Source organism: Pogona vitticeps, chromosome 4, assembly GCF_051106095.1.
Source record: "Pogona vitticeps strain Pit_001003342236 chromosome 4, PviZW2.1, whole genome shotgun sequence".
NCBI lineage: Eukaryota > Metazoa > Chordata > Lepidosauria > Squamata > Agamidae > Pogona > Pogona vitticeps.
Window position 1 is genome coordinate 208,632,409 of NC_135786.1, and position 24,676 is coordinate 208,657,084.

General features: G+C 40.4%; 1 protein-coding gene and 1 long non-coding RNA gene across 3 annotated transcripts in view; one reads left to right on the forward strand and one right to left on the reverse strand.

The window, feature by feature from the left end:
- The first annotated feature begins 1,392 nt into the window (after positions 1-1,392).
- On the forward strand, positions 1,393-22,782 carry LOC110086874 (carbonic anhydrase 3). Its single transcript, XM_020808110.3, has 7 exons — positions 1,393-2,099; positions 4,123-4,320; positions 13,282-13,400; positions 14,854-14,946; positions 16,557-16,622; positions 17,970-18,125; positions 21,160-22,782. Exons 1-7 carry the CDS (start codon positions 2,063-2,065, stop codon positions 21,277-21,279), a joined length of 789 nt encoding a protein of 262 aa, XP_020663769.1. The 5' UTR covers positions 1,393-2,062; the 3' UTR covers positions 21,280-22,782.
- LOC144589267 (uncharacterized) overlaps positions 7,693-24,676 on the reverse strand; it is a 40,357-nt gene continuing 23,373 nt past the window's right edge. For both annotated transcript variants that reach the window (XR_013545303.1, XR_013545302.1), the window contains exon 3: positions 7,693-7,956. This is a non-coding gene — a long non-coding RNA (uncharacterized LOC144589267). The remainder of the gene's footprint in view (positions 7,957-24,676) is intronic.

Consider the following 24,676-nt stretch of genomic DNA (forward strand, 5'->3'; position numbering starts at 1 on the left):
CACATGTACAGGGATGGAAGAGCCATAATCATAGAACTATAGAATAATTGAATAGGAAGGGACCCATAAGGCCATTGAGTCCATCCCCTGTTCAATGCAGGAATCCAAATCAAAGCAGATTGGGCAGATGGTTGTCCAAGATTTTCTTGAATGCTTCCAATGTTGGAATGCTCACCACCTCCCAAAGTAATTGGTTCTATTGTTGTACTGCTCTAACAGTTAAGAGGTTTTCCCTGATATTTAGTCTAACTCTGGCTTCCTGTAGCTTGAGCCCATTATTATGTGTCTTGCACTCTGAAATGATTGAGAACAGATCCTGCCCCTCCTCTAGCATTTTTAAAGGTGCTATTGTATCTCCCTATGAGTCTTATTTTCTCAAAGCTAAACATGCCCATTTCTTTCAGTCCTTCCCCATACAGCTTGGTTTCTATTTGCCTTCCTCTGATAATAGTTTGCCTTTACTCAAGATAAGTGCTGAGATCAGTTGTCATCTTCTCGCTTTCTCCACACACTCTTCAAAAAGTCTGGTAGTGTTAGCTGGATAAAAAAAAAAAAGTGTGTTAATAGATATGGGAGTGGTGGTACAAGTGCTCATGAAATGGCCAGATTCACAAAACTGGTGGCAGAAATTATGTTTTCGATTAGCTGTAAAGGTAATAGGAATCACCACCACAAAAAGTGGATCCTAGATCAAAACAATCCCGAATTATGTCTGGAAGCAGAAATGTTGAAACTGAGGTGGTCCTACTTTGGGTACATTGTGTGAAGGCAGGAGTCACAGAAAAAGACAATGGGGCTGGGAAAGTTTGAAAGCAGCAGGAAAAGAGGAAGACCAAATATGTGAGGGATTGAGTCCCTAAAGGAAGCCACAGGGCCAAGTTTGCAAAAGCTGAGCAGGGCTGTTGAGAACAGGAAATTTTGGGGTTTGCTCATTTGTGGGGTCCATAAGTCCGGGATGACTTGACCGCACATAACCACCATCTTATGTTAATTTTGTAAATCAACCGGGAGGCCCTTGGTTGGTTTCTTTAACTTGCTAAGTTTGAATGCATTGGATCTTTATAGGTCCTGACGATTACACTGATGTTATGAGGAAAGCATGATGTAATGCAATATCCTTGTATTCTTACCATCACATCTTTCTAGCATATGCCATACATTCTGTCCACACTTCACAGGTCAGAAAGAATGTACAAAGCAAACACTTGGCACAGGGGATGGTTCACAGCAGTTTAATGTTAGCTTCTAAATGTGGACTAAAATGAGGAAACCATGCAGTTCAAATTACAGGACCTGCGCCAGCCACTTTCGCAGCTTTGATTCTCGTTTTCTTCTTCGCTTTCTTCCGCCTGCCCCACGTTTGCAGATACGCGGTGGTGCGCGGCAGGTTTTGCTCGACGGAGGCGTCGTTTTTTTCAAACCGCGTCGGTCCTGCTTTCGGGGCAAGAGCTAAAACCCTGAGATGTGACAATCGTCTGGATTAAAAGGCCTTAAAATTCCTTGGCTGGGAAAGGAGCGGGAGAGAAGGAGAGGAGAGAGAGGGGGGAAAAGGTGTGTGTGTGTGTGTGTGTGTGTCCGAGCGAACGAAGAGGGAAGAGAAAGCCAGTTTGACTAGTTTCCAAAGCACAATTAGGGCGCAGTCGAATGAAGACTCGAGGGTAGGATCCGAGCCATAAACCTAAGCCTAAAGCAAAGGGAAGCACCTTCTTGCATGGTGACTGGCTTTCCCAGCCTCCAGCGAACAGGCGAGGGCCTCGGATGTATCCTCGGGTTTAGGATCCTTGAGGCACTGGACACGGCTCACTTCCAGGGCCCCAGAAAGGCAGCGCCCGAACCTGCGAGGCAACCCCCTCGCGAGTTGCTCCTCTTTCCTCCCTCCCGCACGACCCATCGCCGATCATCGCCCTGGTCTCCCTCCCTTCCTTCCCTCCCGTCCTCCCCTCCCTAGGCTCGAGTCCGCCCCGAACCCTATAAATGGCTCTGGCATCGACTGGCGGTGCCCACCCTGGTGCCCACCCCGTCGGCAAGAGGAGCCTGAGCTCACACTGAGCAGACAGTGAGCATGACCCAGGAATCGTGGGGTTATTCCAAGGAAAACGGTGAGTGGACGGGGAGGGGGGTCTCGGCGTCCCTGGGGTGCGCGGGGTGTGTCTGTGTGTGTGTGTGTGGTGTGTGAAGACTAGCAGTGTCTCCCCCTTCTCTGCTCCGGGAAGGAGGAAGAGAGAGGACTTGTGTATCCATGCTGATCCCTCGCCCAAATCAAGGGGAACTGCATCCTTTGTCGGGCCACAAAAGAGGTTTTAGTTAAAAAGTTTTTACCCCGCCTTTCTCCCTGAAAAGGACGCCAGGCAGCTTACAACAATGAAAGCCAATATTGAAAGTTGAAAACAATGATTATCCATTGGTGGTTAACATCATTAAAATACAATATTTAAAATGACAAACAATGAATAATTGTTCGCATCTTACATCAATAGGCAATATTAAGGCAAAGATCAACAAGTATACATTTTTCAAAAAATGTTAACTCTGAGAAATGGAAAACACAAAATTGGAAAACTACTAGTACTACTGCTGCAGTACTACTTGTACTAGAGTGCTAGAGGCATTCACCTCTAGTACCGGATTTCACATCTCTAAGAAGGGAAACTAGTTTGTTCTATAGATAGGCTTTCTTTGGTTGCTGATTTAGGAAAATGTTTGCATGAGAGCCACGGTGATATCAAAAACAGAGTTTATGGGATTCTGGAGAATTCTCCTTCAGCAATGGAAGCTCAATAGTGAACCACTCCTTGAACATCTCCTATACCTTGGATATCCTTCTTGAGTGGCTAACCACTGGAAGTGACAACTGCAGTTGCTTTACAGGCCAATTTTTTGAGCCAGCCCCCAAATGTTTTGCTCTTGCAAGGGCCCTGCTTCAAACACAGATTTTTAACCACACATCTTTCTGGAGGAAAAGTCCATCGCAGGTTACAAGCCATGATGAGGATGTATAATCTCCAGGCTTAAAAGGAAGGTACCGCAAAATGCCAGATGCAGGGGAGGGGTATCAGGAGACAGGTATATATCTAGTTGTCTCATGTGCTCCCAGAGGCATCTGGTGGGGCCACTGTGAGATATAGGAAGCTGGACTAAATGGGCCTGAACTAGCACAGCTCTTCTTATGTTCATGAATTATGACTTCCATCATTCCTCCCTGTTGGCCAGGCTGGCAGAGCCAGTGGGAATTTGAGGCCAACAACATCTGGAAGGTTTGTTTTTCAGTCCATATCTAGTCTGGGACCAGCAGTGGGCATCCTGAGTTTTGGGGTTTTTCATTAGTAGGAATGCCAAAAATGGAATCTAGGGCCTTGTGTGCTTTCTTGCAGAGCTACTAAACTTTCATTGTCTGCATCTGTACTTTTCTCCCCAGTAGTTTGACCGATAAGACATAGGATGCATATCCTGGGACATAAGAGGGGTTAGGAATGCAGTACATACCATGTTTCTGAACCAAAAAATAGCTAGATTTTAGGCATACGGGGTTTTCAGACATTTATGCTGGCAGAGTGGAGATGTGCCAGAAATTGTAGTCCAAGACACGTTTGCTCGTGCTGTACAGAATCATGAGTTCTTTCAGTTGGATTTCCATGCAGCCTTTATAAGTATCTTTTAAATTAAGCCTCTATATGAGATTCTATATTGTAAATGCTTGGCACACATTCTTTCTAGTGTTCAAGAGTGAATGCAGAACAATAACCTAATTGGTGGTATTTGTGAAAACCCACAATGACAGGCTGGGGTAGCAAGTGATGCCTCTTATGTATACTTCCTCCTAGAGCAATCCTGTCCATGTTTATTTAAAAGCACACCCTGTTGACTCCCAGGGAAGTGTATGTTTATGAGGTTTTGGGATTATAGCTTGTACTCTTAAATTGAATTTAGTTGCCTTTTCATTTATTTCTAACATCAATGCATAGATGAGCAAAATAATACACTGCAGAGGCAACTCTTAAAGCCAACATCTGCACTGTCTGATAGTTACAATTCAAGAAGGTGTATCACATGCTGTTTGCAGACCTTATGATGTCTATTGACAACATGACATATCCTGGCTGCTGCTGCTTTTTTTCCCTTCAGGGCCTGATCGCTGGCATGAATCTTACCCATCTGCCAGAGGGAATAATCAGTCACCCATTGCAATTCTTTCTAAGGATGTCCACAGAGACCCCATTCTACTGCCTTGGTTTACTGGTTATGATCCAGGTGCTTCTAAGACTATAAAGAATACTGGAAAAACTTGCCGGATTGCATTTGATGATACTTACGATCGTGCAGGTAAGTTTGAGTTTCTCTTCCGTAAATCCTTGTGGTTAAGTAGCGTGGACCCAAGAAAAATTCATGGAGTAGAATGAATCACAAGATTGCAGGACTTTACACCCATTTGTCTTCAAGAAACAGTTGGAGGGGGAGGATTTGGGCCTCTGTTTTGACCGAAGTGTGCTCAGCCTTCATTACCAATCTAGTTGAGGTCTAGCTTTTGTGTGCTTTCCTCTGCCACAGATGTTCCCCAGTATGGTGTAGTGGATAAACTGTGCTGCTTATGTGCTGCCCACATAAAACACTCTCTGGATGGTTTGCAATTTAATTATGCATGCTACACATTGTCCCCACCCAGCAAGTTGGGTAATCATTTTACCGACTTCAGAAGGATGGAAGGCTGAGTCAACCTCGAATCAACTGCCTGGTCCCATTGAGATTGAACTCAGGTTGTGAGGATTCCTGGCCTGGGATACTTGGGTTCAATTCATGCTCAGCCATGAAAACTCACTGGTGGTGGTGGTGCATGGTGAGCCACTCCTTGAATTTATTTTGTATGCCTTAACTCAGTAGCAACTTGATGGCACATATCAGCAAGGATAGAAAGAAGCATAAATGGGTTGTTCATATCATAAATCACATTTCAGATGAGGGGGTCATTACAGTCACCCAGTGTTTTCCTGCAGAGAAGGTTACAAAATACTTGTGGGTGGTGTGTGGGTGGGTGCTGATTTTTATTCATTCATATAACTTTTGCACAGTTTAACTCTACGACTTCAAATGTTTACAAATTATCCTGAAAAGGTAAAGGTAAAGGTTCCCCTTGACAATTTTTTTGTCCAGTCGTGTCCGACTCTAGGGGGCGGCGCTCATCCCGCTCTTCAAGCCATAGAGCCAGCGTTTGTCCGAAGACAATCTTTCCGTGGTCACATGGCCAGTGTGATTTAGACACAGAACGCTGTTTACCATCCCACCGAGATGGTACCTATTTATCTACTCGCATTTGCATGCTTTCGAACCGCTAGGTTGGCGGGAGCTGGGACAAGCGACGGGAGCTCACTCCGTCGCGTGGATTCGATCTTACGACTGCTTGGTCTTCTGACCCTGCAGCACAGGCTTCTGCGGTTTAGCCCACAGCGCCACCACGTCCCTTCCTGAAAAGGGAACAAATAATAAATAACAATGGTCTGCAGTGGAATGTATCTTAGTCAAAGGCTTTTGCCATTCATAGCTCAAACATCACCAAGAAGGCATTTGATGCCATAATAATGATGACAGAGCTCACACCGGCCATTACATTTCTTGTTTGTTAACAGAAAGTACATTGTGTTATTACAATATTTCATTGAAACGTGGTAGGATTGGATCCAGACTGCCCAGTCTGTAAACAGAAGGATTCCTTCTGGGCATGAAGACACCAGATTTCAGTGTTGGCTTCATTGTGCCCAATGAAGCTTATTTCCTAGGAGCTTTATTTAGGGATGCAATCCAATAAAAATATTAAGGTTGAATTCTGTGCCATGTACATGTGTAGAAGGCAGTTACTTTTTCTCCCCTTCTGAAATAAATGCACAGATTTCAGTGTGTTTATGTAAAAAGAGGCTTAGGCTTCCCCTCCTTCAGCCATTTCCCCCCCACTAAAATTTACACTTCCTTGCATTTTGACAGTTAAAGAAAGGAGAAATCTACATGATTCCAATATGAATTGGGCCCCTTTCCTGTCAGATTGTGTGAGAAAAGATTGTCATGAATTATTGCTACGTTCTCACCTATATGTTGTCAATTTGCAAATAGCAATTTGGGAGATGGTGCTGATCTTTGATGCTGCAACAGTACGGTGGGCTGGAATTACGGTGGGCTGGAACATGTACAAAGAGCCTCGTGGCGCAGTGGTTAAAACGCTGTACTGCAGCTAAAACTGTGCTCACGACCTGGGGTTCAAATCCCAGGTAGCCGGCTCAAGGTTGACTCAGCCTTCCATCCTTCCGAGGTCGGTAAAATGAGTACCCAGCTTGCTGGGGGGGCAATGTGTAGCCTGTATAATTAAAATTGTAAACCGCCCGGAGAGTGCTTGTAGCGCTATGGGGCGGTATATAAGTCAAATAAATAAATAAATATAAATAAATTATAATGCTAAAAATAGTGAAGGAATTGTAACTAGTCAGTGGAGTTTTCATTTCAGCTGTGGTAGAAAATATTTTCCCCATGTGAATAGGAAGTAATTGTGGAACATGGGTAGAATTTTGACAGAACATGGAAAATCACTTTTCAAAGAATTAATTTAATAAGATGCTAAAGCATTCCATAGTTGATCAGTGCCACCTTCTTGTTATGCATGGCTTCAATTTGTCCTTATTTTTTTTAATGCTTCCAAAAAGTAAGGTTCTGAGCTCCAAATATTTTAGCAGAGACATCTATGAATGGGTTTCCTTTTTGAAAACAACAACAATCTGATGCATGTTTAGTTTGGGACCTTCTAAGGCAAACCGGAACTTAAGTAGTTATTTATGTTTGTTTTTCTGAGCACATTGCTAAAGGCCATTAATTCTCCAGGGATATTTGGGGCAAATGCTTTCAGCCAGCCTCCAGGGAATTGCTCCAGATATTTAAGAATTAGAACCTTTTATGTGCCTCCTATATATTTATAATGACATATCTCCATGCAGTAATTTTTTTTGTGGATCAAACTATCCATCACAGGTAGCCCATCATTAGAAGCTGAAACTGATCAGTGTTCTGGAGACATCATTCAGGCAGAACTTCATGGCTGAGCGGTCATACTTGCAAATGAAGCCTAAGTTGATATGTTAAAGGCCAGTCTCAAAACAAAGCAGCTATTTTATAAACTACAGGAGATGTGATGAACTCCTGCTGTGATAATCATACATTCTGAACCTTTAAGGAATTTCCTCTTCTAATGTTGGGTTACCTGTAACATATAGTTTGACTGCTATATGTTCCTGCAGTACGGCTGCAAGACTATCTTTTGCTGTGCCATGCAGTGACAATATAGCTGCAGCTAATGCCTACATTTGGCACATTGACTAGAACAGCAAGTCCTAGGAACCTGGCTGTGAGAGAACAACCTTCACCTCAGGGACCACTGTTTCTGATTTCACTGCAGAGCCACCACCAGCCTCCTCCACACCTTTTGTCTCACTGCGTCTTCTTGCCCTCGTTTGTCATTTGACCACGGCAGAACATACGCAGTCTTCACAGGGGTCTCCAAGATCTTTACATAATTGCCTTTTGTCGATGGGGTGATTTATTTTTGTACGGGCACATTTGTACGCCGACCAGAATGAGAAGAATTACACCGCAGAGCGGGAGAGACAGTGCTTTATGTAGACAGGCATGCCCTGTGCCAACGAAAGAAAGAGAAGTCAATGCTAAGCTCTTCACCTTGTGCTTAACACATCTTTTATTCTCGGGTATCCCAGCACATAGGATATCAATCACTGACAGGAGACCAGCAATGCTCTGGCACAAAAGGATTTAAGCAGTGCAGCAGCGTTAACGATGAAATTCCGTGCTATTGCCGGAGGTCAACGAACTTGAATGTTGTTCAAAGAAAGGCCTTCTGGGATTGCCATAGGACATTGGGTTATATCGGCTTTCTGTCCCTGGAGACATGGGTTCCTTTCCATTTTTAGGCTGCAAATAAAGACAAGTTTAGTATCTCGAGAGGCGTAGGGGTTGAACCGTGGGGCCAGGGCTTTGTAGGCCAGAAATGATGGTTCATTTGCAGGATAACATGTTAAGGTGCTTCCCAACAGCTCTGCATGCCAGACTTTTATACAGCAGAAGTCTTGTTTGTATTCAGAGCTGTTTTCACCTATGAAAAGGAAGCTTATTTTAGAGGAAATATCTCTTAGGAATGTAAGGCATGTAATTATATATTGTCAAATGTGCACAGTTGACTTTACTAACCCTAATGACAAAGAACATGTGAAATGACTTTGCCAAGCAAAGCTTTATTTATTCCTGGTTCGGTTAATGCACCGTTATTGACATGACCACCTGTGCTATATGGCTAGTCATAAAACACCATTGCAGAGCCATCAGTTGTAGCATGTGCAAGACTGAGCCTCATTATTTTTGTTTCTGGATTGTCACCTGTCAATTGTAAATCTGGCAACAGGTGAGGCTTTCCAAACTGTGGCATCAGTAAGACTTGGTCTTCCATGACTATATGTAAGCAGTGCTAAGATTCCTTGCCTGGTGAATTCTGTTTTTATCTGATCCTCAGTGACTTCCAACTCAAGGAAGAATCAATTCTCCTTACAGTGGCGGACGGCTACATGGCCTAACCATAGACCACTTGCATTGGATTTGTGGGAAATGGCAAGCTTCCAGTTGAGGAGCCTGTTCCCACCCCTCCAGTGACATTGTTTTCCTTGACTACAGAATTCTCACATGAAGAAGGATCCCGAAAACAAACTTCTTGTTCTTGTGGGTTTTTCATGACAAAAACAGGAATCTATCTGTGGAAGGATTTGATGGCTACACTCTTCTAGGAGGAATGTATGTGCATGTGTTCTATTAATCTGGCTCAGACTGCCTGGGCCTAGTATATACCAAGAAGATTCTATAATCTCTAGTTTATGAGAGGAATTGCACATGTGGAGGAGGGACACATACTGCATGTCCCCACATTCCATAGTGCTTGTGGTAAAGATTTTTTTTTCTTGGCAGAGTGTAAATTTTTGGCTAGAAGGAATCTCTGTAGATATGCAGCAGATGGTGCAGGGACCTACAGAGCAGAACTAGCTTCAAATCTCCCCAGAACGGACCACCCCTTATTGGTTCTCCTCATCTGGCACTTGCAATCTCAATAACTCACTCAGAGTCATTGGTATGAGAAAGAAAAAATGGTTTCCATTTATTCATGGTTCTGAACAGATTAAAAATAGTGTATTTTAGAAAAATTAACTGGTTACATGAACAGGCCTTAACTGACTATATGACTAACTACAACATAAAAACTGAATACTGTACTGTCTGAAAAAGCATGGGAAAAGACTCTTAAATAGAGAAGCATGTCTCTCTTCAAAGTCGGAGGCAGAGAGGGGAACAATTGGTTACTGCTGGATTAATTGACACTCACCGAAGCCTAGAAAGGTCCCTCCCAGCCAAAACCTCTTAAAGACACCATACAAATTTTGCTAGAAACTGCAACATTTTTAAGTATCAGAAATGGACTTTTGCTCAGTCGTCAATCCAAATAGAGATTGCAGCTGAGAAATTGGACAAATACCGAGACTTGGAAGGGCAGCTGTGAAGGAACTAGAAGAGAACCTTAAGAATAAGATTATGTCATTGGAGACAAATATCAAGATCACCCATACTGTGATATCCCCAATTACTATGTACATATGAGTGTGAAAACTGGACAGTGAAGAAAACTGACAGAAAAACAGCAAATTCATCTTATGTGATGATAGAGGAGAGCTTAATGGATAGCGTGGCTTGCCAGAAAGACAAAAAGTGGATGCTACCGTTTCCCCTAAAATAAGATCTAACCTGAAAATAAGCCCTAGTATGATTTTGCAGGATGCTCGTCACATAAGCCCTACCCCCAAAATAAGCCCTAGTTAAGTGAAACCCCGCCCTCCACCATTGTGCAATGACTGTATCTGTATACAGTCATTGCACAGTTTGTCATTGTACGATAACTTTATTTCAATAAACCTAGATTATTGTACATAAAAATAATAATAAAACATCCCCTGAAAATAAGCCCTAATGCATTTTTGGAGCAAAAATTAATATAAAATACTGTCTTATTTTTGAGGGAACAGCATAGATCAAATCAGATCTGAACTCTCTTTAGAAGCAAAAATAACTAAACTGAGGCTATTATACTTGGATGCGCCATGAGAAGACAAGATTCATTGGAAAAGACAATAATGCTGCGAAATGTTAAAAGCAGCAGGAATAGAGGAAGACCAAACATAGGATGCATTGATTTAATAAGGGAAGCCATAACCTCTTGTTTGCAAGACTCGAGCTGGACTGTTAAGGAGAAAACATTTAGGAGGTCACTAATTCATAGGGTCACCATAAGTCAGAAGTGCCTTGACAACTTGACAACAATACACTTGTTCTCTTCCTTCTCTGTGTTTGCTGTATGACTAGCAGCCAGTCAGCAGATAAGCAGTTCAAACTAAACCACTGTTTGGAAGCATTATGCAAGCTTATAAAAAGTCGTCTTTCCCTCCCTCCGAGAATTTTGGCAGGAGAACAATGCTGAAAGCTGCTGTAGTTGTTGGCCTGTCATGCAGGGGAAGAACAGTTGCAAATATATTGTAACATAATACAGTCACATTCAATAATGTGTAAGGATGTGAATAAAAGAATAAGCTGTGAGAGAAAAATTGGATCGTTTCAAATGTTCATCAGGGAGCATGATGGCTTCAAATTAGTGGCGCCCTAGCTGTGTGGAAAGGTATTTGTGCAAAATGGCTCGCCTCTCAGGACATGATTGATTTCATTGCATGAATGACGTAGGGATTGCACACAAATAGCTCTTCTCCCTTATAATGAGAAGGAACCTGTACTCAACTCATGCCACACCACACCATGCCATACCTCCCCTTCACAGTGTATTTCGCAGGAGTTCTAAACATACTGGTGTGGCAGGAAGAAAATTAGTGGAAATTGTTCAGTTGCTGCTTTTCTCCCCTGTCCTCCAATTTGCTTACAAGGTGGCTTCCTCAAACAACAAATGCAAAGGAATAGGGAATGGAAGTGAAGTGTTGGAGAGAGGCAAGAGCTATAAATCCCACATGACATGAACTATGCCATCCCAAGCGACTGCTGGATAGCTCAGTGGTAGAGCCAGCGGTTGGGAGTTCAATTCTCCAGTGTGCCTCCTTGATAGGCTGGACTCAGTGATCCAGAGGGTCTCTTCCAGCTCTGCAGTTCAAAGATGATGATGATTAGAATGTGCTACCCTAAAGGAAGTAGAGGATACTGTCTTGTCACCAGTGTTGTGCTCAGCTGTTTTGTCTGTTGACTGTTCATGGAATGAGTATGGGGTGTGTGCTATTATACATTCTGCCACAGGCAACTAAATGTTTTGAACAGGCCCTGATTCATTTACGGAGGGAAACATGGCTGTTTTTGCATCTGATTGGAGGAAGGAGTGCACTGTCAGGATGTTTCGTACTAAGAACCTGTAAAAAGGAGAACACGTAACTTCAGAACCCTCTTCTGCAATATAGGCTCTCTGTTTTGTGCTTCACAGGTCCCTTTCTTGTCATTATTTCTGGATCTTCATTAAACTAGAAGGCAGGCTCTATTTATAGATAGGGAGATTATGAATTTTGGCCAAAGACCCAGCCTCGATACTCACAGAGTGACATCTAATTTACTCAAAAATGGCACATTTGAACTTTTATTGTTCTCTAACAAGATTGCTTGCTCTTAATTGTCCTCTGTCATACTTTTGTTTGTTCTTTATAGTGACACATCTAAGAGTGCTCACCTAGGACTGGTTGATCCAGTTTTACATCCTCACTCAGCATTAAGCTTGTTGGGTGACTTTGGGCCAATCACAATCTGTCAGTCTAATCTAACTCACTGAGTTGCTGTGAGAATAAAAGGGTCTTTTTGTTCTCAATTGTGAACTCTGCAGAGGAAGTTGCAGAGTTTAGAATTTTTGATTAAATTCCTTTAGCTATGCAACAGAAGAGCAGGGATTCACAGAGCAGAATAGCTCAAGTTCCCCTTTTCTCATTAACTGGCACAGTTTCAATAACTCACACAGAGACATTAGTAGTAGAAAGAATAAAAGGTTTCATTACTTACAACTGAACAGATCAAACAGGAAACTGACAAACATGACTGTTTTCAACAACAGGCTTCAACAAACTCATTGGTTCCAACAGACTAAACAAAGGGGGAAAGGCTGAGCAGGCAGGGCTCTCTATTTGAACTCAGACACAGAAGGGAACTATTAGTTAGTGCTGGATAGACTGAAAGTCATTCCAGCCCAGAATGGTCCCTCCCAGCCAACCTACTAAAGGCAACAAGCAAGATTGCAAAAAGTCCAACACAGGAAAGGTGGGCTAATTTTCCTTCTTCCTGTTAGCAAGAACATTTCCAAAACTAAGAAATCTTAGCTTTAAGTATTCAGCCTCTGGGCTCAGAATGTGCAGACATTACAAGTCCCTGCTGAATCTGAGCACTGCCTACAGGCTCCACCTCCAATGAGGTATGTTCCAATTGGTTTGTACAGCATCAGCTGATATCAGTTACATAAGCCTTGTGGTTGGAGGCAGCCTGTTTGCAGAGGCAAGGTATGGGCCCTTTTGTTCTCTCCTTAACTTACTTCAGTGTATAAGATGACCCTCAATTTTTAGTCTAAAGATTTTAGACAAAAGGTATCGTCTTATACACGGAACAATACGGTACATACATTGATGTGTATTTAGATTTGAAGGGATAATTTTTAGAACAGTGATGGGGCAGGTTGAGAGATGCCAAGAGGGGGAAGCACTGTATGGTGAGGAGGTCTTTGCCACCATTTCTTCAATTGTTATTAATCTATGTCACAAAATAAAGAAGAATATAGGACTCTGTTAGTAAGAAAAGAGTGTTAGTAAAGTGCAACAAACACTTGAGTTAGCTCTGGTTTTGATATAATGTCCTCTGATGGTCCTCCTTATCCGTTGGTGGGTCCTGGTGGCACCAACAACAGGGCTCTGGGCAGCTCTGTCTATCCACCATTTAAAAATTGCACAATGCCTGCAGTATAGCATTGTTGTGAAGCATAATGGGATATTTAAAAGCAACCTGCTGTTACTGAAGCATCAGGCCAGAAAATAACTTGAACGAGGGACCAAGCGACCAACAATGTAGCCTGTTTCCATCCAAAGATTCCAGATGCAAGATCCAGTGATGGCCACTTGGTTGTAATTTGGCACATAAACCACTTCTCAAATTCTTGAGTCTAATCTAGATAATTTATTGCAGTACTGAGGGGAGGACCTCTTGAAGCAATTTACAGGCTGCGTCAGCTTCGCATCCACTGGGGTTCTACAGATGATAAAGGCTCAGAACATGTTGTGGATTTAACAAGGTATGCGGGAGAGGTGAGTATAAGGGTGCAGTGGTCAATGTAGAATTCTTGTCTCCGTTTTTTGACAAAACTATGTTCAAATATTTTGCTAGAATGATCTGTACACGCCCTGCTCCTAGCCCGCTAGTTCATTATAATCAGCTTAATGAGTTTATATAATAGCCCAATTTATAAGCAAGTGGTTAATGATAATCCAGTCAGGATAATGCAGTTATTTTGTATTTATACTATCACAGTGGGCAGATCTGAGCTTGTGGCTACTGAACAGGAATAACTGCTCTGGAAGATAATAACTGTGTTATTAAAAAGGAAAGGAAACTTGTATTTTATTGCTTCAGAAGTCTATGCAGAGACAGATCAGGAAGAAAGAATCTTGAGCTTAGTTACAAAAACCCCTAGTGCTAAGTTTCTATGCACTGTAGGTAGATAGGCATCCTTCAGACTCAAGAGACTATGATAACGTGCTCTGAATAGAGGTCTTGGAATAGCGTTTAGTATGGCTGAAAAGGTCAATACGAGAGTGACAATCCCTTCCACACTGAAGACAAATACAATCTGTAGGTAGCCCTTATGGAAAGCCAAAATAATACCACACTTTAAGAAAGGAAAGTGAAAACTACATTGACTTTGGAGAAGAAGTAAGTAAGTGAGCCTAAGAATAGCAGTCTACATATCAGCAAATGTTACTTGGAAGAGAAAATGGGGGAGAAGAAACGTTGGTACATCTGACTATTTGTATGGCTATCATCCTTATTGGTCAGCTCCCATAATTCCCCATGCTCCCATTGTGGATTCTGGGAAGTGAGATCCAAAGCAATAACTTTTGCAAGCTGTAGTCTATCATCATTACAAACCTTTGAAAAATGAATGCATGATGGGACACAGAGATCTAGAAAGCTGTGCAAAGCTGTTTCTAAATTAGAATCCTGTATTTCTGTATACCTGCCAATGCTTCCATGCCTTCTGAAGCTCTGGACCAAACAGGGATGAGTAGAATGCATCAAACGTAAAAGGACTCATGAACTCCTATAAGGATTGATATATATGTTTATACAGTACGGTCTGAATACATAAATTCAGATTGCGCCTTTTTTTCCATCCTGAAATGACAATTAAGATGCACATGTTTTCAGTGTATTTCCTATTTTCTGCGGATGAACATAATCTCATCCTTTATCTTACCCATTTCAAGGAAGTTTGCCCATTTCTTGTAGTCTATGTTTTTAATTGTATTTTACGTTAAAGACATGCCTAATAATCAGGTCTGCAATATTCATGTTACGTTTCTATTCCTTTTCTACCTTCTCCAAACTTATGAGTGGATTCTCATTTGTCACTTGGTGGTGAAATACACTGGTGCCCAGTAAGGGAAAGAACCATACAGTCCTTCTAGCAAATTGCACAAAGATCAGATGTGTGCCTTTGTTCTCTCTGCTAGCATTTGTATTGCTTTTCCTTGTTTTCAGATTCATTTGGTGCACTGGAATTCAAAATACAGTAATTATAATGATGCTTTAAGGAAAAGGGATGGGGTGGCTGTAGTGGCCCTTTTTATGAAGGTAAGCCCTGATCTATCATTTGTTATCCATATAACAGTATTTTAATACGGTACATCATAAGGTTAGCTCAAGCACTTGTGCCACTTCACTCAGGAAGAAAGGTGCTCCCCCACCACTTTCATCATGACCACCATGCTGCCTGAATGGAGAGGAAAGTGATCTCCTCATTGTAGACAGTGATACCTCTACACATTTCCCTTTACATCACTGCAAAAGGCTGGCAGGCATTGTGGGACAGTAACTGGCTCTTGTTGCTTTTTTTGTCCTGGCATCTTTTTGAAGCCAAGAAAAATGCTGGAGGTGTTCCAAATATATCACCTAAACTTTGGTAGAACTAAATTATCTAGACATCCCTCTCACCTGCTTTAGATCCAAGAGCACTCCAAGGAGCTAGTGCTTCCCAACTTCCAGTTAGTTCTAAGGAGACCTGGCTATTGAGCAGCACCACTTGCCTCTTCCTTCTCTGGGGTCAGTGTGTTGGAATGCGTGTAGAAGTACTGCCATCTCCAGTGAAGAACATCCCTCTTTGAAAGCGGGCCCACAGAAAATGGCTTGCCCTTGGGGTCATGATAACACCACCAAGAGGTAACAGGTTGGCCAGTGTTAGGGAAGACTCAACAGTTTGCTACCTGTGTTGAGAATCTCAGTGGAGCTTATGGTAGGACTAGCACTGGTATACCAGTGAAATGCTTACTGGAGGATGGAACAATGAGTTTAGGAGTGCAATTTTGCTTATCTTATTGGTCTATTCCAGTGGTTCCCAACCTTGGGTTCCCCAGATGTTCTTGGACTAGAACTTCCAGAAATCCTGGCCAGCATAGCTAGTGGTGAACTGGGAGTTTTAGTCCAAGAACATCTGGAAACCCAGGGATAGGAACAACTAATTTAATCATTTCCCACCACCATTTTATGTGTGTCTATTCAAAAGAAGGTGCTATGATCCAATAGAGTGTTTATTTTGGATCCCAATAGTTTCTGTAGAAATTTTGATTCCAACCCACATCCCCCGTAATTTCCTCACATGCAGCTTGAAAACCTGTTCTGGAAGTCCAAGAACTCTCTGCATCAAGTTTTGGCAAGATGCAGGGCTGCATCAGCATGAAAGCCCTCATTTTGCTTGCTTTGGATAAACTATTCAGTATATGCTAAATTCAGTGGGGCTACTTCCAAGAAAATCTTGCTAGCATTGCAGCCTAACTCAGTTTTGAAGGATTAAAAGTGTCACAATTAATGAAGCAAAAATAGTTAATAGTGCTTGAAAGATATTATCTTAATGTGGGAACTTAGGGGCAGATGCCATTTTAGAGCAGGCATTTCCCCTAGAGATGAACCTACTATTATTTTGTTTTTTTGTTTGTTTGTTTTGCATAGTAGGTAAAGAGAGAGAGGGAGAATGAGAACATTAAAGATTTTGAGTGGCTAAACAATTGACATTGCAGCCTAGGAACACGGCATATATTAATATACTTCTTTGGAAAGTTGTACAGACTTATTTTATGTACAGGTTAAAGATCCATTTTCCATGATGTTGGGTTTATAACTTAATAGCGGCAATGTTGGTGAGGCCATCACCTTCTACAGACATTCATCTTGTGCTTTCTCCATGACAGGTAGGGAAAAATCCCAAGCCGGAGATGAAAAGGATTCTTGAAGAACTAGATGCTATCAAGACAAAGGTAACTAGAAGAATCAGCTAATGATAAGATTTCTAACATATTCTCAGTTTATTAAAAGGAGCTAGCACACTTTAGATGGTGAATGGAATTTGTGACAACCAGCAAAGTGGACAAGAATTGAGACCTCAGAGCCAGAACCAGAAAGATAGAAAAGCTGGCCACCAAGAGCTAATTTCAAATTTTTACAAAAGAAAAATTGATACTAAATCGGTGGTTGAAGACCATGAGAGGCTCAGTGAAAGTAGAGTACATTTGGGATTTCTTAGGCTGGCTTTATTCCTGAAATACACTAGATGAAGGATTCAGCTTCAGAATATGCCTACTTTATCAGTAGCACATTGTCAGTAGGTAGAACTCCTTAATGTCTGTCACAGTCAGAGCTTTTCATATATCCAGTACTTCTTTGTAAATGAGTTCACTTTGCTTTTGATCAGTCATTGGAAAGTAACCGTGGGTTTCATTTGCAAGCACAATTGCTCAGACATGCAGTTTTGCCTGAAACCTGCCTCTGAGACATAATGACATGCTCTCTGTAATGCATATTTTGGCCCTTAAATTTGGGTGAGCAAAAAACAAAACAAACAAACAAACAAACAAAAAACCCCAGCTGGCCTTCCATACTTTGAAAAGAACTGTAAGATTCTTTACCATTATGATCTAAACCATCAGAGCAACGACAGTTATCCCATCATCTTCACACAATTCATATAGTCACAGTTTTGAACGTTAGCCACTGCCTTGTGGCAGTGGTCCTTGAAAGACACCCAAGTTTTTTCTTAAGAGAAGGATGATATCTGTAACGTGTTACAATCTTGCCATTTTTTAAAACAACCTCTGACCTATTTTAATACACTGTGGGTTAGTTTTAGATTTTGTCATACTGGGAACAGACCAAAATGGACCAAAATGAAATCTTGCTGGGCTCCTGGAAATTGCAGGCCACCAACATCTGAAGGGCTGCACTCTTCCCAATCTTCTAGTAGACCTGCTGAAATTTTATTTAGTCAGTGGGTCTACTTGAAGCATGGCTAGATCTGCAACAAACCTCAACATATTCAGTCCAAAACTGGCTTCTTGGGGAACTGATTAATCAATTATTTTTCCAACAAAGGAACTACAGTAGTAGGATTACATATCCATGTACATTTTATTGGCAAGAATACACAACCAATATTCAGCTCTTACAGGGGACCTAAACATTTTTCCTAAAAGGAATGTGTTTGGTTAATTATAAGAAGAGGTCCAGGTGGTTGTTTTATGCTAAACGAACTGTTATACCCCTATGCAACTAGATTTTCTCTCTCCCTGCGTCTTTAACAGTGGCACTTCTTCTTTTATTTATTTAAGGGAAAAGAGGTTCCTTTTCTAAACTTCGATCCATCTATTCTTTTTCCTCAAAAACGGAGCTACTTCACTTATTATGGTTCCTTCACTACACCACCTTGTGAAGAGTGTGTTGATTGGATTCTTCTGAAAGAGCCTATAGTTGTCAGTTCGGACCAGGTAATTTTAGAAAGGAAAACAGTCATTTTTGTTTCCTTATGTTTGCATCTCATGAGAATATATGTGGGCAGTTTGCTGAAAGTCCTGCTCCAGTAATCAGAAAATGTTCAGTACTAATATGTGCATGAATAATGCTCGATATTTCTGAGGCAGACGAATCAGAACTTAATGGAAGGCCTGAAGATCATCTTGGGGTTCAGTTTAGTCACTGTTTGATTGCTTATTTACTCAACGGGAGAACCAAAGCCAGTTTTCAGACTCTATTCTTAAATCTATTAAATTTATTTTTCCAGTATAAAAGAAAATGGGAGTTGACTCCAGAGAAAGTACTTCAGTGTCTATAGATTCAGCATACTGATCTGATCTAATGTCAGTACTGTATTCTCATTAGCATTTATTTGGGACCTACTTCAATGTTATTGGAAAAGACATCACAGAATTCTAACACATATTCCCATTTTATCCTCCCCGCCCCTTCCTTTTATCCTCCACCCCTCCTTCCCTCCCTTCCTAAATTCCTTCTCTCCCAGCAAAGTCACACAAGCTAAAATTGCTAAAAAACACAATAAATTGTTTTTAAATAATATGCCAAATTAGAACCAATGAATAAAAACCATTGGTTGGTTGGTTGGTTGGTTGGTTAATTGATTGATTGATTGATTGATTGATTGATTGATTTATACCCCGCCCATCTAGACTGGGTCTACTCTTACAACATAGAGGCAGCCATACAGCAACATAAAAATTCCTCATTCTAGCCTCCTGAAGCTCCTGACAGTACTCAGAGAAACTGAATAAAATTAGGACTATTCAGAAACACCAGAAAAAGGAAGAGAGGCAAAGAGTGTTGTACCAGATTCTCTGTCTGTGAAGTGAAATTAGTTTATGTCTTATAATACATGGATCAAACAATGAGAAATTATGTATTCTCGAAGGCTTTCACGGCCTACAACAACCAATGAGAGATTATCTCTGTGACTGAGAGAGTTGCCAACAAATGAGTCAAGTAGGATTGGATAATCTGGTGAGACTCATTCTGCAGAAGAGAACCTTTCTTCCCAAAGGGTTACAGTTTTGTTGTTGTTTTTGCAGATGGCCTCTGGAAGCTTGCTTTCTTTTCTTTTCTTTTCTTTTTTTTAAATTATTTTTTATTTTCCTTATAAAGGTAGGGTAAGGTAAGGGGCAGCTGGGATAGGGGTACCCTTGGAAGGGGTGGATTTGAACAGATACATTGCAAATAAATATTTTTTCATAGTAATTCTATACATTCTCTTCTAGTAATAGTTCCATATATCAGAAAGAAATATAGACAGTGAGTGAGAGGGAAAAATCAAATTCAAATAGATATATTATTATTCAAATTATTGATTATGTGGCTGATAGTCTTTATCCATCATTTATTTTGTGTCTTCTGCGGCCATATAGATAACTATGTATCAGTCCACTATTCTATCTACCTTGTAACCATGTATATAATTGTGACCAGATTTTCCAATTTTCTTTTTTCTTTTTTGCATCTAGCCAATCTGATAGCATGTCCATTTCTGCAGTTTCAAGTATTTTATCTATCACTTCATCTATTTGCAGTGTTCTAGGTTCCTTCCAGTGTTTTGCAAAAACTATTCTTGCTGCTGTTATAATATGAATAGTTAAATATGATTTTTCAGAGTCTAGTCTATCTGGCAAGATATTTAGTAGGAATAGTTCTGGTGCCATCAGTATTGAAGTTTCTAATATCTCTTGTAGTATCTGATTCAGTTTATTCCAGTACTGGAGATAGAAGAGCCTCTGGAATCTTTCTGAGGAAATTGCCACTTCTGTGTCAGTGTTTCATCTTTATTTCCATTTTAGGAATTGATCATACCTGCCAAAAGAACCCCAGTTATACTGATTTGACCATTATTTAGATTGTTTCATAATTTTCTGTTAACATGAAACATAACTAATATTGATTCATTTCCCCTCACCAGGAGGGTTGTTTTAAATTGTACCAGTGATGAATCACTTCATTTTTTATTGTTTCAGTGTATGTGAATGCTGCCTTCGATTTATTTCCTTTGCAAAGGTCTCACGGTTCTGAGTGCTGTAGCCACTTGCCACTGTGCTTCTACCCTTTTTTAAAAAAAATATTTTTAAAAGGATATTGGTAAATTGATAGTAGTAGCTGCTGGTGCTGCCAGTACTGCTGCCGCCACCACAAATAACATGAATATGTTGTTCAGAAGAAGACAGCCTTCTCTCCCTTCTTTGCAGGTGAAATAGATTTCCTGCTTTGAATGATAAAGAGTGTTGCATTTTTAAACCTCGCTCTTCACAATATTTTTGCAAGTCTTTCAAAAACTACTTCCTCCTCCCAGTGCTGTTTAAAAGAGAGACAAATAATAAAAGCCAAGAACTGATAGGGAGAGATGTGCAGGGAAAGTGGGCGAGGAGAAGTAGAAGGCAACACTTCATTGTTACATCACCTTTGGTAATAATATATATTTAAAAAAAGAACAAGGAAGGTCTTATTGCCCCAAGGAACAGTAGAGAAAATGAATGGATTCTAATTTATGGAGCAGTGTAGCCTGCTATAATAGTTCAAATAGAGAGGAATGAAAATATATATATATATGTATATATATACTGTTCCTTGGGGCAATAAGACCTTCCTTGTTCTTTTTTTAAATATATATTATTACCAAAGGTGATATATATATATACACACACACACACACACACACACACACAGAGTGCATGTTTATTCACATGCACTATTCACATGCATATATATTGAAGTGGTGCTCTTTTAGGTGGTGAAAAGGGTCTGTTTGGTATAGCATGTGCTTTTCTTAATTCTGTATCTTTCATTTAACCATGGTTTGTTTCTCAGTTGCTCACTGTAAAATAAACACAAACTTATTTGCATATTTGATTGTTGTGACATCAGCTCTGAGAAAATGCTGCTGCTCGAGGGAAAAGGTACAGAGGACTATTAATGACACGTATGACCCTGAATTGGCCCTAATAACACCTTTATTTTACTTCTCTACAGATGATGACATTTCGTAGCCTTTCTAGCAACACTGCAGAGCAACCCTTCTGCCCCTTGGTAGACAACTGGCGGCCTCTCCAGCCACTGAACAACAGGATGGTGCGAACACAGTACGAGTAGAATCGTCAGGGCAGTCCTCCATCTTGAGCTGTGAAGATCTTAAGATTCCACACTCATGTTGTATAATATCTGTATGTCTTCTTCTGGATCTGTGCTGTTGAGCCAGATATTCTCAGCAATGAAACAGGCCAGGTTAAAATGAATCTAACTTCTAGGGGTTAAATATAAAGATAAAATAATAAACCACTATGGGAAAATTATGATCTCTCTGTTAAAATGTTAGATCATTGTATATAATTCTCATTAATACAAACATTTTTGGAGTAACCCTATGAAAGACAAATGTTTTTTAAGGATTCCTCGGATTTGTTTTCACTAAAAGAGACCAGATTCTGTTGACATTTACATGCAGGCAAATGAGGGATGCTAAAAGGAAAGTGGGATGTATTTCTTTACAATATTAATGTATAAAGATGGTTTCAGCTCGAATCACAAAAACGTGCTATTTGCAAAGCAGTCATAACATTTATCTTAGAGAGCTCTGATCTCACAGCAGCTAAGATTCACACTTGACAATATAGCGTACCATTAGTCTTTAAAAGCAGAGCTCTTTTAAGAGATAAAAATTGTCTGTTTATTCTAGTATGAGCTTGCCTTACTCTGCATGTTTCAAATTAGCTTGCTTTTGTTTTGCAGTTGGTCACTGGGAGAAAAACCCATACTTCCTCTGCAAGTCTGATTGGTCAGGCACCGAACTTTCAAGGAGTTACATGCCTAGAAGGAAAACATTATAAAAGGAAATATGCATTTCCTTTAATATGTGATGTGTCCCCAAGATGTCCAGAGCCTGTTAGGCAATGCCTGCAATGTGAGGGAGAAGTGGTGTTTTTGCTCTTTTGCCAGATGTTTTAACTGCCTCTTTTATAAACCGATAGAGATTTAGGGCTGGAATAGATTAGCAACAGTTTTTTGGGAGTGTCAAAGGGCAAAAGAACGTGTGGATCCAAAGGAAAATGCTAATCCAGAGCATTTTGTCAGATGTCCCGCCTCAAAACACACACACACACACACACACATCTAAAACATCCAAATACAATATAGAATAGGATAAAAAAGATTATTTTCTTATATGGTGGTATAATAATTCTATAATTTCATATTACATTATTTGAATGACCAGGAATATTTTCAGGAGTAAATAGGTAATATCCAAAGCATACTGTTGTTCAGGGGAGAGAATATTATATGACTTATTTAATTTGTAGTTTTAATGTAGCATGTGAAAAGTCATTTTTGATCTTATTCTATCATTTTGCAATCTATTCTGTGTCTGTAAAATTGGTTTGTAGGGTTGCTAAGAGGAATGGGATGAAAGTTCGTAATAACCTAATGAGTTTAGGTAATTTCAGAACCTTAAATGTAAACATTAAGATTCCAGGCACAGACTTTTGTATCTCCTGCTTCAATACATTGTAAACTTTGGAATATTGCCTTCCAGCTGTCAAAACTGTGTTATTTCTTTGTTTTTTTTTTCAAGATTAAAAAAAATATTTTAAAAGGCTAGTATCCTACCTCCTCAATGTAGAGAGGAAGGGAAACCATATAAATTTGTTTGCCAACTCCAGCAGGCTCCCTGTCACGTGACCAGTTGCAGCCCTGAACTTGCAGTCGCTGAGAGGAAGGGTGTGTGAATGGGCTTGGTGGGAATGCATATAGTGTATGTTTTCCATTCTGCTCAAAGTTTAGTCAACAAGATACTAGCCAATATCTATTTAAACTGCATCCATCAAAAGGTAAACATACTTTCAAAATCTCAAATTTGAAAATGCTTTTTCAAATATTTATATGAAAATAACAGTTGGCCTTATAAAAGCAATCTTAAATTGTTGATAAGATAATTGCTGGAGATGTTTTTCATCTTGCTTTCGGGCTTATGCTTTGTAGTAAGAGCGGTTCAAATAGCATTGTACGAAGGTCACATACTGGCTTTTGTAAAAGAGCAAATAAAATAAATCTATTTATCTCTGAATTTTTCAGAATGCTAGTTGGTGCAGTTCATTTTTAATATTCCTAGGAGAAGGGCCAGTTGAGATCACCTGGATTATAGGTGGCTGATATGCCCTGCCACTTGTGGGGCCTTTTAAACATTCTTTTTTTAAAAAGCTGAAGCATACTCAGTTTACTGGCATTAATCTCCTTCATTTGTCTGTCTTTTTGTTTACAAAATTAAAGGGGTATATATACCTTTAATTTTGTAAACAAAAAGACAGACAAATGAAGGAGATTAATGCCAGTAAAATGAGTATGCTTCAGCTTATATATATACCTATAATTTTGTAAACAAATTTTGTATATATAAAAGGAAAATATCAAAATATTGTAGCCCTTAAAGACTAATAGATTTGTTCCCATGTGAGCTCAACATTCACTTCCTCATATTATGAGGTATTGGAACTCATGCTATGACCACTTCATGTGTTATGTTTGCCAGCTAGACTTGTTTCTGGACCTATCAAAAACCACGGTTATGCACTGGGAACTACCAATGTTTTTCTATTTTTGGCTCCCCTCTGGGTTTTTCCATAATTTCCATACACATACCAGCATTTTAGTTTCAAGTAGAGGTGCACAGATTTTGTATTTCTGGACTACAACTTCCAGAGTTCCCCACACAACTTTCCAAGACTTCTGGAGGTGGCTTACTCGTGCAATACTTACAATATTCTGACCTTTTTTATGGGAAGAATACAATCAAAATGTGTTGGATGGTAACTCTCGTGATCTCCAGACAGCAGATCTGGGTTGAAATCCCTGCTTTAATCTCTCTGGTTGATGTTGGGGGATAGTTATTTTCAGGAGAGTCCATTTTGCAGGGGTGTTGTGAAGACTGAGGTACTTATAGAACAGGCAGTGTCCTGTTTGGGGTGCCAAGTGGCCCAAAGGCATCCTCAGCACACACAAAATTTTAAAACCTTCCTTTTAGAAAAGTTGGTCAGAAAATCCTCCTGTGCTGTCCAGGATATGTGAGGGAAAACGCTGGCAAGTTTTGAGTGTCCCCTAGCAACCTGGCCCTCACAAACCCAAAAACATTTTTGACCCCTTTTGGCCACTAGAGGGTGCAAGAGGGCTTTTCAGTAGAAAACCATAGCATCAACAGTATTTTTGTGAGAATTTTTTTTCTGGGGATGAGTCACAAGAGTAGGTGTGACCCTCCAACACTAGGGCCAGTATAGGAAGCCCGAAGACTTCTGGAGGTTGCCCATTCATGCAACTGACCTTATCTGCACTGTTCTGACCCGCTTATGGACCTCCCAAATCCCAATCCAATACACATACTGTACACTCCATCACACTGGTTCTTAATTCCCTTCATTTATAGAACCATGTAGGACTTACAAGCAGTGTTGGGTTGGAAATTTATTCTTATTTTCCTTTGATCCAAAGATGCCACAATAAT

Bases quoted from the DNA above. Each gene is read 5' to 3' on its own strand.
- LOC110086874 (XM_020808110.3), top strand. From the start codon at position 2,063: ATGACCCAGGAATCGTGGGGTTATTCCAAGGAAAACG. The intron at 2,100-4,122 runs GTGAGTGGACGG...TTTTCCCTTCAG, and splicing joins GGGTTATTCCAAGGAAAACG to GGCCTGATCGCTGGCATGAA. The intron at 13,401-14,853 runs GTGAGTATAAGG...CCTTGTTTTCAG, and splicing joins TAACAAGGTATGCGGGAGAG to ATTCATTTGGTGCACTGGAA.